The sequence below is a fragment of the Poecilia reticulata genome, chromosome 10 (genome assembly GCF_904066995.2).
Source record: "Poecilia reticulata chromosome 10, P_reticulata-male-v2, whole genome shotgun sequence".
Classification (NCBI taxonomy): domain Eukaryota; kingdom Metazoa; phylum Chordata; class Actinopteri; order Cyprinodontiformes; family Poeciliidae; genus Poecilia; species Poecilia reticulata.
The window spans coordinates 8,012,015-8,030,636 of record NC_088839.1 but is presented as its reverse complement, the minus strand read 5'-3'; the positions used below and the strand labels follow the sequence as shown (position 1 = coordinate 8,030,636).

Below are 18,622 nucleotides of genomic sequence, written 5' to 3'. Positions count from 1 at the left end.
TGTGTCTGCGTGTGTCGGCGAGGCGGACTGCTTGGGACAGATAGAGGCGCACAGACATTTTCCACTTCTCCCCGCTGAGCAGGGCTTTATCGGCAGACTCTCCTGTTGGTTGTGTCGGTCCAGCCCTGGGTGATGCTTCTGCTTGGTTAATGAGTCCCCCCCTTCCTGGAGGAATCCGGAAACAATCGGGCAGGGCAGAGTGTGTGTGCTGAATCAGTCCCCGCTTCCCTCTGGGCCCTCCCCTGCTTGTGCCACAAGTCCCCCACGGCTTCCCGGGAACGCGTAAACAAAAAGGCAAGCGCAGCTCCGATCGCATTAATCATGGCCTGCGGGAGCGGCGGCGCTCGCTGCGGGCCCCACAAGGATGAAAGAGTTACATGAGAGGAAGATGTGAGAGGAGGAAATGAGCCGGCAGAGAAATGGACAGAGAGGCACCTTACAGTGGTGTTGGGATTTTCTCCATGGACGCTCTTCTTCTTCTTCTGAATACCGTTTAGATTGTTGGTGATCAGAGATGTCGGTTTTATTTAACGCATTGGACAACAGAGGTTGGCAGTATACCTAGGGGTCAGAGTTCAAGTGGCAGTATTATGTAAAATTGACTTTTTTGAGGTTTGCATCATGTCATAATGTTATTCCCTCAGCTCCTTCAGGCTAGCCAGCAGAAATAAGCAAACACATGGTGGTACTCCGCTTTTTATATGAGCTACTTCTCAGTCCAGTGCTTCGATGAACATCTGTAAACACTAATAAAAGAATGTTGCTGTGCTGAAGGCGGAGTCTCAGAAAGAGTAGAAACTTCTTAAAGAAACAGACCCAATTTCAAGGTGTTAAATTTCAAAGTGACATTTCTTTTATGTCACGTTTTATATGTGGCATTTTTACAACAGAAGGTAACATAATTACTTCATTATGATAAGATGTGGCTGGAAAACACAGTGAACTTTAAACATGCGCTGATATTGATATTTGATATTAATACTGCTGTCATGGCGGATAACCGATATTTACCAATATATTGCTTATATTTTGCTGCCCTTTTGACATCTTGAAAAAAACGACCACACCACTGACTTCACACAATCCTTCACTGCCCACAATCCTTCACCACTACTTCTCTTCTTCAGTTAAACTACCCACAATCCTTCGCTGCATAAGTATCAGTGTCACATGACCAACCTCCTCCATTCCAGAAACAAATGGCAACAAGATGGAATTAAATATTCGTTTTAATATTGACTTTGTCGGACCGATATCAATATGTTAAAAAAAAAGACTGATATCGATACCAATGTTAATACTGATAAATTGTGGCTCTGTAGTTAAATTGGGATTTGTTATTTAGATAAGTCTGACGTATAAGAATAGTTTGGTTTGCTCTAAAGGAGTGATTATTTAGCTAAAAACAGAGACATGATGTCATTACTTCTGATGATGTCCTTTATTCTTTATAGGTAAGTGAATAAAGTTTCTCTGCTTTTTGGTAGCAGGATCATTTTATATATTGTCACTGCATTGTTTGATGAGCATAAATGTGTAATTAGCATTTTTCACTCTTTTTCCCTCATCAATCTCGTCTGATTTTCTCTCATCTCAGACTGAATGACAAGTGATTGAGCAGTCTGAGCTGCATAGTAAAGCAATCACGGCTATTTCTGGTTTAATTATTAACATATTTTTTATATAGACGGAACATAGGGCAGATGTATTTTAGCATAGGACATCAATGCTGTGAATCAATAAGAAAATAAGTTGCTATGGTTTATTTTATGACCCCCATGCACTCTGAACACCAAGACTGAACTAGGGCAGGTCATTCAGATGGTTCAGAAAACATATATATATATATATATATAACATTTTTATGACAACTGGAGATAACATAGCTACTTGATTGTGCCATGAAGTGGCACAATCAATGCACCTTTTAATGCACAAGGCTTCAACATGGAGTTAGTCCAATATCCTTTGCAGCTATAACAGTTCTGCTGTCCTGGGAAGGCTGTCCGTGAAGTCTGAAGCTGTGTTTATGGCAATATTTGACTGATTTTCCAGAAGAGCGTTGGGAAAGAAGCCCTAGCTCGCTGTGCCTGCTCTAATTCATCCCAGAGGTGCTCTGTCAGGTTGAGGACCAGTCAAGTCCTCTCACATCAAAATTGCTCATCCGTGTCCTCATGGACTTTGCTATTTGCTCTGGTGTACAGTCATCTAGCAACTACAAAGAGCCGCTCCCAAAGTTGGGAGCATGAAATGAAATAAAATATATGAGCGTGTTTGCTGCTGCGTCAAGACATCTTGTCACCAGGACTAAGGGGGCAGCAACACCACATCTGAATATCCCTCCACCAAACTTTACTCTTGCAGTCAGGAAAGTAGCCTTTTGTTAGTAGCTGCCAAACCCAGACTTGTTTATTGGAGACGTGATGCGTCACTCTAGAACAGACTCTTTGCAATCCATAGAGACATTTTTACCTTCCATTCTACTAATATGATTAGCTTAGAGCTGCATGACCCTTTGGATAAAGAAGATTAAAAAAAAAACTTACCTAGTGAGAAAAAAAACTATTTTATTTCTTATTTTATATTGTCGGGAAAAAAAAAGAAACTCTGCGTTGCGCCTGGGGACGTTATATGAACTTTTTACCAGAAGGACCACAATCATCATGTGGAAAGCACTTTAGTTGAATCGAAATTTTACATTAATTGCATAAAAATATATAAAAAAATTTTTTAATCTGCTCAACAATAAACTAAACATGCAAGATTTTATTGAATTTCGCCCAGTCCTGTTCTGTCACTCTAAGCTTTGCAGATGGTCACCGATGTCTGTGGAAGCAGTTTGAATGCGTAGCTGCTCAATTTTCAAACATTCAAGTGATTGTAACACACAGATTCTGGAGTGATATCGTAATACTCCTGGCAACATACCGCATGTATCGCCGCACAATACGCTCGCTCGTCTCGTCTCGCCGTAAACCCTGATGTTGTCAGAACAAGTCGGCCTCACGGGCACCGCGGATCCATCCAAACGGGGCAGAATCTGCTTTCAGGGTTCCTCGTTACGGTTAATGTCAGCTCTGAGGTGAAGGGAAGTCGCCATGGTGACGACCTGGTGTTTGTTAGGGCAGAGTGTGCGTGCATGTGTGTGTGTGTGCTGTGGCAGCTCTGAATAGATTAACCCTGATAAATCTGTGTTCTTGACAATAAGCGCTTTAGCGTGTCAGCATTTGTTGAATAAAAATGCTTAAGTAAAGTGTGTGTGTGTGTGTGAGTGTGTATGATGTAGCACTGTGTCATGTTAATGGGTTCAGGTGCATTACTCAAGTGAATAATAGATGAAAGGATTTTTGTTTAAGCTGTAAAACATGTATGTCTTTGCGCACGACCATGTCCATACGTTTGTGTATGTGTGTGTGAGAGCCTGGTTTTTATATCCTCGTGGGGACCTATCTCTGTCTACATTGTGGATTGTGGGGACCATTGCTCTTTGTGGGGACATTTTCTTGGCCTCCATGAGGGGAATTGCTGTTTTAGGGTTAGGGGGTTTGGTATGTGATGGTTAGTGGTATGTAAGGGTTGGGCTATTGAGAATGAATGGAAATCAATGTAAAGTCCCCACAAGTCATTAAAACACGATTTTGTGTGTGTGAGAGAGCTTGTGGCCCTTTGCTACAACCAAATGAAGACTTACGGTGCTGCTTCGTCCGGACCGATTGGTATTCAGCTGCAGTCTCTCCAGGCAGCTTGCTTTAAGGGAAGCCGGGCACAATTAGCTGTTAACATTACATGGCAGAATTAAGCCTCGGCCGGCATCCCCGGGGGAAATTAAGGATCCACCAAATCATTAAATCACAAGCTAAACATTAGCAGCCATTTGCATTTTTATTGCACCTGAAAAGAATGTGCCAGCTCCATTATCTCCGGGAGACAGAGAGGGACTCCTTATTTGTTATTGTAATGTCATTCCACGTGGACGACACAATGGCAGCCGCGGCGCGCGGACAGACAGGACGAACCGGAGGCCTCAGCTTCCTGTTCATATTGTGTTTTTTTTGTTTTTTTTGGAGAGTTATGATTACAAATTTGAAGAAGGCGGCTGGCAGAGGATCCAGTGAATTGTTTGTTATGCAAATCCAATACCCCCCAAACCCCCTCAACTTCACCCCAACTGCTTTCATCCTTACCAAAAATAAACACAGAAAACAGATGACAATTTGCAGAGGGGCTCAGTGGGGGAAAAAAAAAAAAGAAGAAGAAGCGCCGCCGGTTTGGCTGCTGACAGGTTCTTGTTTTCTAAAGCATCCCTTCTTATAGGAGATGAAATAAACAGGTTGAAGTTGGAGGGGGGAGGAGGGGAGTTAATTCGCTCACTCAGTGTCGGTTTCTCCTCCTCTCTACTCTGCAGGTGAGCGGCATTTGTGGACACGCTACGAAGCGAGCCTCCCGCTCCGTGGAGGCCCCGCCTCTCCATCAGCCTCCTGCTGCGGCTGCGACCCGGGACGCTCAGCCCTCAGACTCCGATGAGACGCTGGCTGGACTCCGCAGGTGAGGAAATCACTGGAAACAGTGACGGGTTTTTTCTTACGGGCAGTTGCCCAGAGTGGCGTTAGAAGAAAGGGGCGGGACACCAAAGAACTGGAAGATGAATTTTCTGGTTGTGCTCTAAATAAATTTGCTAAAAATCTAATAATTTCAGGATTTATTAGTATTTTATTTCATATACTTTAAATGGTCGGAAGAATTTGTCCATTTTGTATTGTTTTATATTTTGTCAGAGTTGAATGGGAGTTTGTGAGACAAACCAACACAAAGTAGCTCTTTAATGTGAAGTAAGGATTTATCTCCCTTCTCATTAACTCTGATCAGCTGTCTTTCATCGATTAATCAGTCCCTCCAGAAAGTAGTGATGTTGCGATCGCAAGTATTAATGCAAATTCACTGATCATTGAAATATTTTCCACAAACTTGCAATTTTCACCATTCATCGCAACTTTTTCACAAATCTGACCGATCGCTGTAACATTTTCTAGGTTTGCTTCTTTTCTGACCAATCACAGCAACCCTGCTGAATTGTGGCCAATCCTCTGAGACCCCTTCTAATGTAACTTCCTGTTTCACAACGTCTCTAGAAAGCCGGACCTGTAAAATTGTAACGTTTTACAGTTTGTTTTTTTTTTGGCAAAAAACATTTTGAAATGTTACGAATTTTCTCAGTTATATCAGATGGAATGACCAATATAGAATTTCTTTTTTGAACTTTGACCTTTCCTCAGGACACGATTTTATTTGTGTTAAGGATGCCATCTTACGAAGGTACTTAAAATTTTTGTTTGCACTTTAAATATTTTGTATGTTACGATCCTGTCTTTTTTGGGAATGTTGTGTTTTCTTTCAACAAGAAAATAATTTACACAGATGGATTTGCTGATGTTGGGGGATCAGAGTAATGTCTGAAAATAAAAAGCATGCCACACTCTTAAGATTTTATTTTATTTTTTCAGGATAACAGATTTTTAAATAGAAATCTTTAAAGCCATGTATCATTTTGATTTAAATTGCCAGTGATGCCCTGCTGTTTTTTGATCTCTAATGTAAAATGCACTAAAATGCACAGAGCTTCCATAGTGTGGAAACTTAAAGGCTGCTCACAGTCTCACCAGGTTCCTTGTAACACTCTTTCTTTCTCCACTCGAGACCCCAGCTGAGCGCCGTAATTGCCCAGCAGGACTGCAGGCTTCAGTCTCCCAATGGTCAGATTAATGTCAATTAAGGAGCAGAGACAACCGCCTATTCTGGCCCCTTTTAATCTCTGCGTCTCATGGGGGGGCGTCGGGGTGAATCTAATCAACTTATTAAGCTGAATTCTCTCTCTTTATCTCTTCCTCTGTGACAGTTTTATTCTTTGTCTCTCTCTCTCTCCGTTTCACCTCAGGGAGTTCATCACCAACCTGAAAAGCTTCAGCTCCTTCTACAGCGGCCTCGGGGAGGCGCTGTGCAGTCGGGAGCCCACCGCGGCGAACAACTCCCTCTGCTGGAACGGGCAGGAGATGACAGACAGGTACGGATTAATAATGGCATTTATTTCCGAGCGCATCTGCTGGGAAATCCACGGCGCCCGATGCCTTTAAAGCATATCGGCTCTCGAGCAGATCCTCGATCTGGCGGGTTGATTTCACGTCTCGGAGCGCGTAGGTGACTTGAAGGGTAAGTTTTCCCCGAGCTGAAGGGCTTCCTCCTCCCCTCTCCTTCTCCTCCAGCTGAGTGTGAGTGTAAATCTTGACTTTGGCTCTATGGGATGTTATAAATGTCAGGCGTGCTGTCCCCTTCTCCTCGCGCAGTTAACTGCTGTTTCCGCTGTTCTGCCTCCCGCCTCCAGCACATCTCCTGCACCCTGCAGAACTGTGATTGCTTTGAGCGCTTTTTCACTCGCTCCCTGTTGTTTGGCTCCAGTTGCACATTTTTCCCCATTAAAGCTGCAGAATGTGACTTTTATTTATTCTTTTTTTTGTATCAGTTTTTTGCATATTAAAACTGTCACCACGTTGTGACGGTATGGTACAAGACAGATAATCTGTGAAAGAAAAAGTCTAGGCCTCCACCTCCTCCCTGAGCTACTATAACAACCTTAAAAAAATGCACGGCTCCTGATCAAAATCAACCAATCAGAGGCAGGAGGAGGGACTATGCTAAGTTGTCAACTTAGCACCTCCAAAATATGGTTCAAGTAAGTCACTTGTTACGTCATCCAACAATATTTCTGATTTCCCCAACATTGAAGTTACACCTACCCAAGCAAGAATATTTAGGTGTTCCTCTTCTCCTCCAGAGTCTCGCTTTCTACTTCCACATTACTTTTTTTATCATGTTGAGTAAGGGGAGGAGTGCCATCTAGTGTTTGTAAATACAAAGTACAGACGACAATAAAAATACGGGTGAAAGAGCGTACCGTACAGCACACTTCAACTTGGCTAAAAATACAGGACAGTCAGCAACCCTAGTCTTAGCGCTGTCTATCAACCTTGTGTACGCGCTGCTAAATGTGCAAATGGCGGAGAAGCAACTTACTGTTACAGGAAAACTGTTCATCCACCACTATGCTAACTAGCCTTAGCATTAGTAACAGGTGCTGCCTGGAAGAAGCTGCAGCGTAAGGGAAGGGTGTGAGCCGTGCTCACAGAAGCTTGATTGACAGCGCTAAGACCCTCCTCTTGACTCTGATTGGTTGTTTCTGACTGAGCTATTTCTGTAGTAGCACTGGGAAAAGCCAGACGAGTTCGATTTTTACACAGCTTATCGGTCTTAGATTCACAACAAAGTGATTAACAGATATTGGGGGGGGGGGGGAACAGTTACATATTGCTTGCTTTTAGCCTGAGCAGATACACACATCTGTTTCTTCCTCGCTTGTTTTGTTAATTACGACTCTTTTAACAAATTTGAGATACTAGACCCCTGCGGGTTAATATTTTTCCTCTCGCCTTCCAGAGATTAATTTCCGATCTTTGCTCAAACTTCTTTTATCTTTCCATAAAGCTGACATCAGCCTGTGAAGGAGACATTTTGGCGAGAGGAGGGCGAAGCTGTCCTGAGGGGATGATTACAAGCTGGACCAAACAGCGCGATAGCAGGGTGGCAGGGAGACAGGAAAGGAGACAAAATGATGGAGAGATTACAATGTCCTGCAGCAAGCAATTCTCCCGTGTCACCTGCGAGGACATTCCGCCTGCAAATATAGCCGGGATTCGTTTTCAATCTATTCCGGATCGTCGTTCATTATCCCCTCCCTCTCAGGACCTTCTCCAGAAACCCAGACCGGGGGTATTGTCTCACGCTGTTAAATTTAGAAGAAGCGGGGAGGAAGGGAAAGGGGTGAGCTCCGGAGAGGTCGACTGCCGAACGCCTCCGACATGCTGTAAGAGCAGCGTTTGGAGCTAAATGAGGCGCTTTTTTTTTTTCTTTTTAAATCAGGCGTGTGTTTACCACCCCACCTGGAACCGAGATCAGAGGAGCATCACTTTGCTCCACATCAAAGAGCGCCTCGCTGATAGGCATGAGAGAGATGCGATGCAGAATCCGGCTTCCATCCCTGCTTTGGATCTAATGACGCCGGAAAATCACAAGGGGTGATAAGAGCTCCAGTATGGAGCTAAAATATGGAGCCGTAATGTTAATTGAAAAAAAAATTCAGATGTTTAAACTTAAAAAATAAACCAACATTGAGCTCTTAATTATTGATACTTTAGCACAGTAAAGTATCAATACATTTGCTTTCTGTTACAAGCAAATGTAACAGAAAGCAAAACTTTCAGTTACATTTGCTTTTCCTAATTTCAGCTAAATTAGAAAAAAAAATACAGACAAGCCATTTGTTACGTGTCCAGAGGACAGGGAAGGAATACACAAACCTTGTTTTTAGAAATCTGTAATAATCGGTGTTAAATATCTCAGTTCATGTTGTCCTCATCCACTTATTGGTGGTTTTTATCCTTATCTCTGTCTACTATGGTACTAATTTCACATTCTTTGGGAAATTAGTACCATAAGTTATTGGTTATTGTTTGTGTTTGATCGTCTTGTTTGGGTTAATTATGTTGTAGAGGTCTTGCCATATTCACTTCTCCGTGTTTAATATTGGTTCTAAAATGTTGCCATATTATTTCATTTTATATTTAGTTTCTTGGTCTACCTTTTTGCTTTTTTACTTGAATTTAAATTTCTTAGATTATTTTCAGTCTCTCTGCTATCACAGCTGTACCACCGCTGATTAGTGTTTCTGCCTCTTTTGTCACTTAGTGGCCCTGCCTCAGTACTTAAACTCCTAACATCAGCGATGGATTCTTCCTTTTCCATGCTTGTTTTTTTTGTCGTTGAAAGACTTGTAAGTTTATCTTTTTTATTACTAAACCTTTAAAGTAAGTTATTTATCAGAGCTGCTACTATGATGAGGTTGAAGCTAACCAGGTGCTAAAATACCCTAGCTAGCTAGCTAGCTGGGGTTAGGCTTGCTAACTAATTTTCACATGAGCACTACAGGTGGAAATTAGCATTTGTACCCAAATGTACTGTACAGTACATTTCTCCTCATGTGGTTTAATGTTGTACATTGTCCCATTTTAAATAAAATTGTTAACTGGCAGGTGTATTAGCAGCTATATTGGCAGAAACCATTGGTTCTGGTTCTTTCTGTGAAAACAGAGGGAGGAGAAAAGCTATCTATCTATCTTTTTTGCGACTGTCACCGTTTAAGTGCAAATTTAACACCAGTTGGTTGAACGCTACATTCAATCTGTGTATAAATAAATTTAAATAAAGGAAAAAAAAGCAGTTATGGCTATTTCTCTTGAGCATTTTGTGATACGGTTGTTACATTTCATTCATAGTGCTCTTTAAAAAGTCATAAAAATCCTAAACATGTTTGTTAAACCTTCATGCAAAGCCAAATTAAGGGAGTCGACAACCATTGTTTTCAGAAATGTAGCTATGAACAACATGTAACATGTAAAAGGCTAAGGTAGAATGTTGAACATATTTTCCATAACGCTGTTTCCTCACAGTTGCAGTGTGAGCCTGCATATGCGACCATGAAAGCTGAGCTCTGATTACTTGCGATGAAACACTCCTACACACTCACATAATCAAAACCCGTTCTGCGTGAGGTCACCACTGAACCGGTGCTGACCACATTAGCTCCTTTATAACAACCAGAAAACTAATAAAGCTGCTGTTGAGTTTCAATTACCGACCCTTCCAGATAAAACTGGTTTCCTCTTTCATCGGCAGTAGCAGCCGCAGCGTTAGCGCACCGTGACCTGCGCGCCTGCCTGCCCGTATTGGGACCGGGTGGAGGCGTGATCCATCAGGTGATATGAACGTGTCAGACTCCGCACTCCATTACCTGGACTCCCATTTCCTCCTCGTCTTTTTGTGCCGGTGTGGGAGGCACTGGTCCCCGTCAGACTGGGCCTAATAGTGCGGTAATTGGGGTGTGATTAGATTAGCTTATCGCAGGAGTTTACCCATCTGATCAGCTCGGGAGGCTGCAACACAGAGATTGGATAACAAACAGAGAGAAAAGGGGGAAATGCGGCGATGCGTGTTAAATGATCCTGTGGTAAAATTATCTGAGTGGCATTTATCACATGAAACGCTAACCTGCCTCGGCTCCCCTTCTCACTCCATCTCCCCCCCCCCCCTCATCCTCTCCCTCCTCGACCCATATTTTCTCTTTCTCCTCTCTGACTAATTGATCACATCTTTCCATTATTAATGTGACAATTAGGAGCTGAGAGAGGATGAGATCATGGCTAATAAGGAGAATAAATAACTAGGGGAACATAATTCGAGTTTAATGAAAAGTCTGACTTTGCGTACAGAGGGAAAGAGTGATGAGCGCAGACGTCAGGAGAGAAGTGTGTGCGCGCGTGTGTTGTGTGTGAGGGCGAGCAGTCAGGTCAGAGTCACAGACATGAGAGCAGAGGATGACCTCACACATACACACACATGCCTTCATATATTTTTATCTCAAGGATTTTTGAGTTTTTTTTTTTTTCTGAAGAAAAAAAAAGTCCAGATTTGAGTTAGACCTTCATGTTTTAATCATTACTGCAGAGAATGATACTTCATCTCCAACCAGATCTGGGTTTAGGTTGCAAACAACCACATTTGTGTTTCAGTTTAAGTCTGATCACAAAAACAACGTATTCTGCAAAAAATAAAAAAAATAAAAAAATAAACGTGTTGCCTTGCAGCACCTCAAATGTCATTTGTTTCCAAATCTATGGACTAATCCCGATTTAAAAAGCTCAATGCTGACTAAAATATGCTAGCTCCACTCTCTGTATTAATGCTGGAGAAACATATTTTTCCTGGTATTAATTGAACACACTACCCTATAGTTTTTGCAGAAGATAAACGTAAAGTAATAAAATGTGAAAGAGATGAACACACAAACTAAAGCACTATTTAACAAAGTCTTGTTAAGTAAACATAATATTTCCTGGTACTATTGTGATAAAAGTGACAATAAAAAAATAAACCTGTTTCATACTTGTTTTATCTGTTTTGGTAAATGTGTAGCTGCGTCTGCATGGCACCAACACAGAATCATTGAATCCTCGGGGATGACACCACTTTGCACTCCTCAGTCCGCTGCGTCGCTTTTTGACACTTTATCACAACATCAGATCTGGTCGTACCTTGAAGCAGTAGCTAACCTGAGAGCTGGGAACGGGTTAATCATGGCGCCGAATGAACTCAGTAAACATGTTCAGGAAAGTCTCGGCATGAAAGTCTGGGGGGAGAGGACACGCCTTTTAGACACAGCAGCTCCTCCTCCTCTTGATAACACACACACACGCATACACACACGCACACACACATACACACACACACACACGAGTCAACAGAGCAGCTCTTCCTAAGGTACACATGGAGGCTTGTAGGCACTCGCCTGTTGGCTGCTTGCAGCTAAATTCACCCTCCAAGCTGCAGCAGCAGCACAGAAACACATCTTTCCTGAAGTTGTTGCATCGACACGGATGATTAAAGCAACGTTAAGTGGAAAGTTAATATGCATAAAATTAATCTCCAACTCAACTTTGCATAATGACTGAAACTGTGTGAGGATTAAAAATTTTTTTTGCCTCATCTCGACAAAATATGTGCATAAACTGCGTGTGTAAATCCACTTATTAGAAGCTTAAGACCCATTACGCGCGGAGCCTGATGCAGATTTATGTTCAACCTTGTCCAGAAAATCCCATTTGGATTCCATTGGGTGTTTTTTTTGTTATCTACCACAAAATCTATTTTAAGACATTAAATCCTGGAAAACACGGTTTCTAACTTTAGAAATGTTTCTTCCACTGAGGGCTCAGCTCTCCATTCAGTCAGAGCTCAGTTACAAATTGACTTTTCATGTTTCTGGAAGGAAACGTCTCAGACCTGTCATCAATTTTCCCGACACTAGATGGTGATAAACACCGTACTTGGGGTGACGTGGCGGCGCTCGCTGTGATTTTTGCAAGTACAGATTACAGAGAAAAGGAAAGATTCAGCGACACTTATAGTTTTTTCTTGTTTGTTTGCTTTTTCTTTCAGGTTTGCCGGGCCCAGCCAGAAACGGCTTCATCCCGCCTCGGAGTCTAAGAGCAACAAGCAGCCGGAGCCGGTCATCAGCCAGATCATTGACAAACTGAAACACATCAACCAGGTGAGCTGCAGGGTCCAGCGCTTCGGTTTCTGTTTGCACCAAACGTGCTTTGGCACCAGGAATTTCTGAACTTTCCTTTACACAACGTGTTTCTGCGTATCTCTTCTCCTGAAACAAAGAGATGAGTTCCACTTCAGCTCATCTACGTCAAAATCTATACTCACCAAAGTTTTTTCAAATTTGCTTCTTGGCCTGTTTTCAAGGACTGAATCGATTAATCGATTATTGAAGTTCTTGTCAACTAATTTAGTAATGGATTAATCATTAACTGGAGCATGTAGACTCCCAAAAGAAGGCAGATTATTGAAAGAAAAACACACTCATAGCAGTTATTGAGCCAAAACTGCCCAAAAAATACAAACACTTTGCATTCAAGATGGAGAAAAAAAACTTTTGTCTGTAAATATGTTGTACACAGAACTCAGGTAGCAATTTTAGCTTCACGCAGTGCAAAATCTGTTTTAAAAAAAAAAAAAATCCATTAACCCCCATATAGTCTTTAGCGCGACGCCAAAGAGGAGCACGGCAAATGTCACAGTCGGACAACGGCGGGGTGACTGTCCAGTCATACCGTCAGTTCCCGAAACGACACAAAGAAAGCACACGCGGCATCGGTCCGACCCTGCCGGACCGCGCACAGGGTAAACTCGAATGGACCCCGGTGTCTCTTAAGACCAAGGGAGAGTTAAGCACCTTTTAAATCGGTTAATATAAAACATGACCAACATAATGAAGCTCACTCAGACCTACACTGTTTGACGCTAAGTCAGGCAGAAAGAGCTGAACTTTTCACTTGACGATGTGAGAAATATTTTAGCTGGAGATTCATCCTTTGCTTCAAATGAGCAAGCATGAACCAAGGGCTATGCTATGTTGTTGCATTTTAGGAAACAAAATGTTTAGTTAGTTAAAAAGGGAATACTTTTTTGTTTATTTACATCTTTTAATGTATTTCTAATATCGTCAAAAAGAAACATTGAAAAGGTTTTTTTAAAAATTGCATAACGTTCAGATTTCTTAGATGATTGATTGTTAGATTAATTGGCAAATTAGTCACTGGAAAAATCTGTAGGATAATTGACAACTAAAATAATTGTTAGTTGCAGCCCTGCTCGTCTGATGGAAACCTCTGGATTTCGCCGCCTGAGCCTAGAGATTGCTGCCAGATCAAACTGCCTGTTTAGATCGATGTATCAGTCCCGCAGATCAGCCGGAGCTGCCAGCGTCTTGCCACTTGTAGCTGTCAACACACCCAGCCGGCTACCTGCACTCTTCCACCTTCACATGCATGCGCTTTGTTAGCGCAGCAGACCCACGTCTCGATGGATTACACTCCCTTTGCCCCCTTTCTGCCAGATCTGAGGAACCCCGTCGCCTCCCCGAGAGTCCCTGACTGACAGCCAGGGACTCTCAACGAAAGCATCACAATGTGTTTCATTTCTCATTTGCTCTTGCTGTTTTACTCCATCGATATACGGCAGACTCTCCTCCCAGCCACCTTCAAACGGGCCTCCGTACATATCTGTTGCAGATCTGGCTCTGGAAGGGCTTTGGCCCCTTAAGCCCCAGGCTAGTTTTCAAAACTTCCACCTGAGAAACGTCCTCTAATACCAGGAACAGATCCCAAACCGTAGAGCCAAGCCAAACAGCCCAGGGCTCTGCGGATCAGACGCACATCTGAAGTACTGTAAGTCTTCCTGTTCCTCGTCGCCGTGTCAGAGAGGCCGTTCGGAAAGGCAAGAGCAGGGTGTAAATTGTGAGAAGAGCTTCATAATAAAGCGCAGCTGCAGTGCCTCACAAAGGCAATCACACTCATTTTTAACTTTTTAACGCTTTCTCACCAACAACATCAGTGAGTTTTATTGTGAATTATTGCGATTCACCAACACAGAGTAGTGCATAATTGAGAAGTGTTTTTTTTATTTCTACAACTCTTACAAAAAGTGGCTTTTTTTCTACTTATGTAGAGCGTTCTTGAGTTAATGCTCAGCAGGATCATCTTTAGATGCAGTTATAGCTCTGTGTGTTTACCATTGTAGATTTCTGAAGGTTGCTAAATAAATTGCTGGTCTGAACTTTGACTGGGCCATTCTAACATGAATATGCTTTGCTGTAAGCTGTTCCGCTGTAGCTCTGGTTTTCTGCTGGAAGGAGAAAACCTCAAGTGTTATGCAGCTTCTACCAGGTTTTCTTCCATCATGTCTTTATCTCAAACTATCTTCAAGGTTTTTTGTTTTTTAAATGGGACGTTATGTATTAATAAACATTTACAAGTAAATACATGAAATTATAGCCAGGTTGGATATTTCCATCTGTAGTCCCTTCAGCAGCTTGATTTTAAAGCACATTAATAGAGAGATAAAACCACAAAGTAACATTACAGAGCAAGAAATGAATAAAACAAGAGGAAGTGTTGTGTAAAATTAATCTTTTTGAGCTTTACATCGTGTTATAATGTTAGTCCCTTGTCTAAAACATACCTGGTGTGTTGCTTTGATTCTTTCATTCACGTTTGAGGAATCCTTTAATCTCCATAACCATTTAGCTGTGCAAAACGCCAGGGTGGACCTAACGCCGCCTTCGAGGACGAAGCTCCTCCTCAGGGGGTGATGACCTCCTGAAAGAGCAGGAGTTTCTTAAAGAGACGGAGGCAGAATATCACATCATTAGATTACAAAGTCAACTTTCTTTTAAGTCATATTTGATATATATGTAGCATTTTTATGACAACTGAAAGTAATTTAGTTGCTTAATTGTGCTATAAAATGGCACTATGAGGCTGGAAAACTGATAATACCGCCCCTTTAATGGAAGCAATTGCAAAATAGTTTTTTTTTATGTTAACGACATATCTACAAAGTTTTGCGAACATTTGTAACAGAAACGCACCTGAACATGAAAGTGGGACATGTTACTTCTCTTGCTGATTTTCTATTTCATGACATATAAAACTTCATTTTTATAGAGAGAGTGACAGCAAAACATCAGGCAGTCACCGTTTAGTCATAAAACCCTGGACACACTCTGCTGGAATCGTCGTCCTGCGCTTCCAGGGACCAGCTCTCGTCCCTGCGCCGTTACATTTACTGGGGAAGCTCAGGTTTCTGATTGGCTCCTGTGGAGGTTTGATAGGGGAAAAAGCGAGAGAGAGAAAGAGAGAGAGAGGTAGTTTGGTACAACGGCTGAGCTCTACTTCCTACAGCCATTCACAAAATACCTTAAACACATGGACTCATTCAAATCAAGTGCTCCCTCTGTAACCTTGTTCTGTTCTCTAATTGGCTCGTGCCGATGGGGTGACGTGTCGCGCATGCTGACATTTATGGAGGGCTCTGATTGGTGTTTCCATGACCTCCTGATATTTCTGTAGGTTTTATATCCACATGGGAGCTTTTACAGTCATATCTGATGACTATAAAGTGAAGTAATTCAGTGTTTCTTTCTCAGCTCCAGCCTCTCATCAGATCTTCACTTCAGTGCGCTGGATGAACATCTGACAGACGAATCGCTGCTTCGCTTGATTGAGTATTTTATGTGCAGCGAGGCTGTTTGGCTTCTAGCTGTGTTGTTTCTTTTTTTTTTTCTTTTTTTCATTTTTGCAAAAGTCAGATAACTTTTTTTTTTTTTTTTTACAAACCAATCATCATTATGCTGGTCTTGCATGCCTTGCTTTATTGTGCTGCAGTCCTGAATCAAATTAAGTCCAGCATATACAGTAGGTCATCTTTTTCCTGTATCTTTTTTTTAAGGTTGTTAGGCTGAATTCAACAAGTCCTTTGGCATCTAATGAAGCTAGCATGTTTTAGTTTTACCATCTGATAACACAGATTGGGGGATTTCTGCTCTTTTAGGCCCATAACACTAAACTCATAGTCGAAAACTGGACCAACACTGTAAAGCTGGCTGGTTTTGGTCAATTAAATTACGCTCCTTAATTCACGTGACAAACAGTTAGCTAGCTAGCTAGTGCTGCTAAGAGTTCCAGCTGTTAAAGTGGCAGTTTGTGTGAAATCGAGTCTTTTGAGCTTTATATCATGTGATTATGTTATTTATAGGCCTTTCACTATAACAGGGTTTGCTGTACGATAAATTGACCTGGAAGTTGTCGAGATAAACGATAATACTGTTGTCTTGAGACCATTTTCAAGTAACATTATTTTAATGGCAAGGTTCCTTCACCTTGAGTTTCCTGATGGATCTTCACACTGCACACTAACAGAAGTTTCCCCTGCTGATTCAGTCTTCTTCTTTTTCTTACACCTGGAGCCCTTAGAGACCCTGAGGCAGACAACTGTTTAACGTGAACCCGGTCTGATGGGTCTCAGCTCCCCGCCATCATCATTAAAATGGGGATGGGGTTTGTAAAAAAAAAGAGCAGTGGTTCACTTCTGCAGAGCTTTGCAAACTTCCTCTCATATTCGCCACCGAGTCTGTTGAAGGGAAAATATGATGTCACTCGTCACCAGCGAGGCGAAACCGTTCTAATCCCGCTAAGTGTTTATTGACTGTCCTCGGTATTTCATGGCCCTGTCGGCTCTCGGCTTGCGTATTGTAAACATCCTCGGCAGGCACCAGGGAAAGTGATGTTGTTTAGTTAAAAGCAGTTTTATAAGGCCTCCTCCGCCTCCCGCCCAGTTGAAAGGCCAGCGGCTCTGGATGAGGCACGGCTGAAAGGGAACAGACTAATTAACCATCTGATGTGAGAGAGCAGCCCTCAGCGCACAGATAATTACTTTCATGTCCTGTTTTTTTGGGGGGGTTTTTGCAAGGTGTATGAAGGCAGGCCAGAAGTTAGATAATGTGTAATATTCCTGGAAGCAGAGCAGCTCGGTGTTTACCAGCTGATCTCGTGGACTCTCCTGGTTCTGGCTGCGTTTGGAGCGCAAGCAGCCACCCACAGAACTATTTGCACCCTGTAAAACTTTTCACCTTTTGCCATTTTACAGCCACACACTTCAATTTACTTTTCTCTTCTGAAATAATGCAGATAATGTTCGAGCAACATTATCTGCATTATTATTGTAAATTGGGAAGAAAATTATTCTCTTTTGGGCTGTGTTTCCATTAGCATTGCATTTTTTTTTTCTTATGCCAATTCTTGAATTTTTTGCTGATTCTAAATCGATTGTTGGCTTGGACTTTGATTAGGTCATTTTTAACACACGACTATGGTTTGATCTGGACAATATATTTCTGACTGTATGCTGCAGGACGTTGAGATGTTGTTTTTGTGATTGTTGCAGCCAAAAATTGCTCATTTTGCAAAAGGTTGCGGTCAAAGTTGCAAAAAATTCTCTTTTAAAGTTTGTGCCATGACATGGTCTTGCAAAAAAAAATATTGCTGCACAAACAGGCCTGAATGCAAACGGACACAACACTTCGCCTTGCGCATTGCAATTCAAACATTAAAATCTGTTGTTTAAACGTGATGAAATGTGGACAGAACTCAAAGGGTCTAAACACTTTTTTGAGGCGTTGTCACCGGGCGATGCATTCAGGGCTTGGGTCACCCACATGCCGACATTTAGGGCTCTTCTGAGACTCATTCATCCTGCAAGCGCTTTCCGTTCGAATGAGCAATATTCTTCCTTTTGGCTGAAACACTGAGCATAATCAGTGGTTCTTCCAGCTTGCGCTGACCCACTTTTAAACTTCAAATTAGCCCCAGACCACAGCATGTCAGGCTGTGCTTTTTAAAAATCCAGGGACTGCACACTCAAACACTGAAGGCGGGAGCAAGAAGGGGCCAGAATCAACGTCCCTCCAAGTTTTGGTGTTTCGTTTTTTCTGTCGTAAATGCTCCATGACGACGGCTGGAACGAAACACAGTGACGGAAATGTGTCATTTCTCACATTGTTGGTGTCAGTGGTGGGCAGTGTACCCAAAAACTGTGTTCAAGTAAGAGTAGTTAGATTTAAACATATTTTTATTCAAGTAGAGATAAAATATAGACGTTGAATAAATTACTCAAATACGAGTAAGAAAATGATTTGGAAAAAAGTCTGCTGAAGGTACTGATCAGACTACCGATGATTTAATATTTAAAACTTACATAATCGGACTGACCAAAATATAAACTTACGTGGAAACTTTGGTATTTTAAGGACCAAAATGACAATAATTTATATAAGTAACAAAAAAATAACAAAATCAGGCAAACGTGTGTTTCTATGCCTGGTGAATTCTTGGTTGCATTCAGTGAGTCGAGAATACAGACATTTTACTCAAGTAAAAGTGGCGATACTTCATAACAAAATTACCCAAGTAAAAGTAAAAAGTACAACTTAGTAAAAATAGTCATAAAATAAAAAAATCTTTGAAAAAAAAAAAAGTTACTCAAGTAAATGTAAATGAGTAACCAGTTTCTACCCAACTGTGGTCGATGTTGATAAGGCAATCGACAGAGGCAG

At 41.9% G+C, this 18,622-nt stretch overlaps 1 protein-coding gene across 4 annotated transcripts in view; it reads left to right on the top strand.

Annotated features, from left to right (window-relative positions):
* Window positions 1-18,622, top strand: part of gpc3 (glypican 3) — a 197,295-nt gene that overhangs the window by 102,351 nt on the left and 76,322 nt on the right. For all 4 annotated transcript variants that reach the window (XR_014089290.1, XR_014089289.1, XM_081611673.1 and 1 more), the window contains exons 4-6: window positions 4,406-4,545; window positions 5,933-6,058; window positions 12,100-12,211. Coding sequence is in view for 2 of the 4 variants with exons in the window: in XM_081611673.1 (XP_081467799.1) it covers window positions 4,406-4,545; window positions 5,933-6,058; window positions 12,100-12,211 (378 nt within the window). In the remaining 2 variants the exon portion in view is untranslated. The remainder of the gene's footprint in view (window positions 1-4,405; window positions 4,546-5,932; window positions 6,059-12,099; window positions 12,212-18,622) is intronic.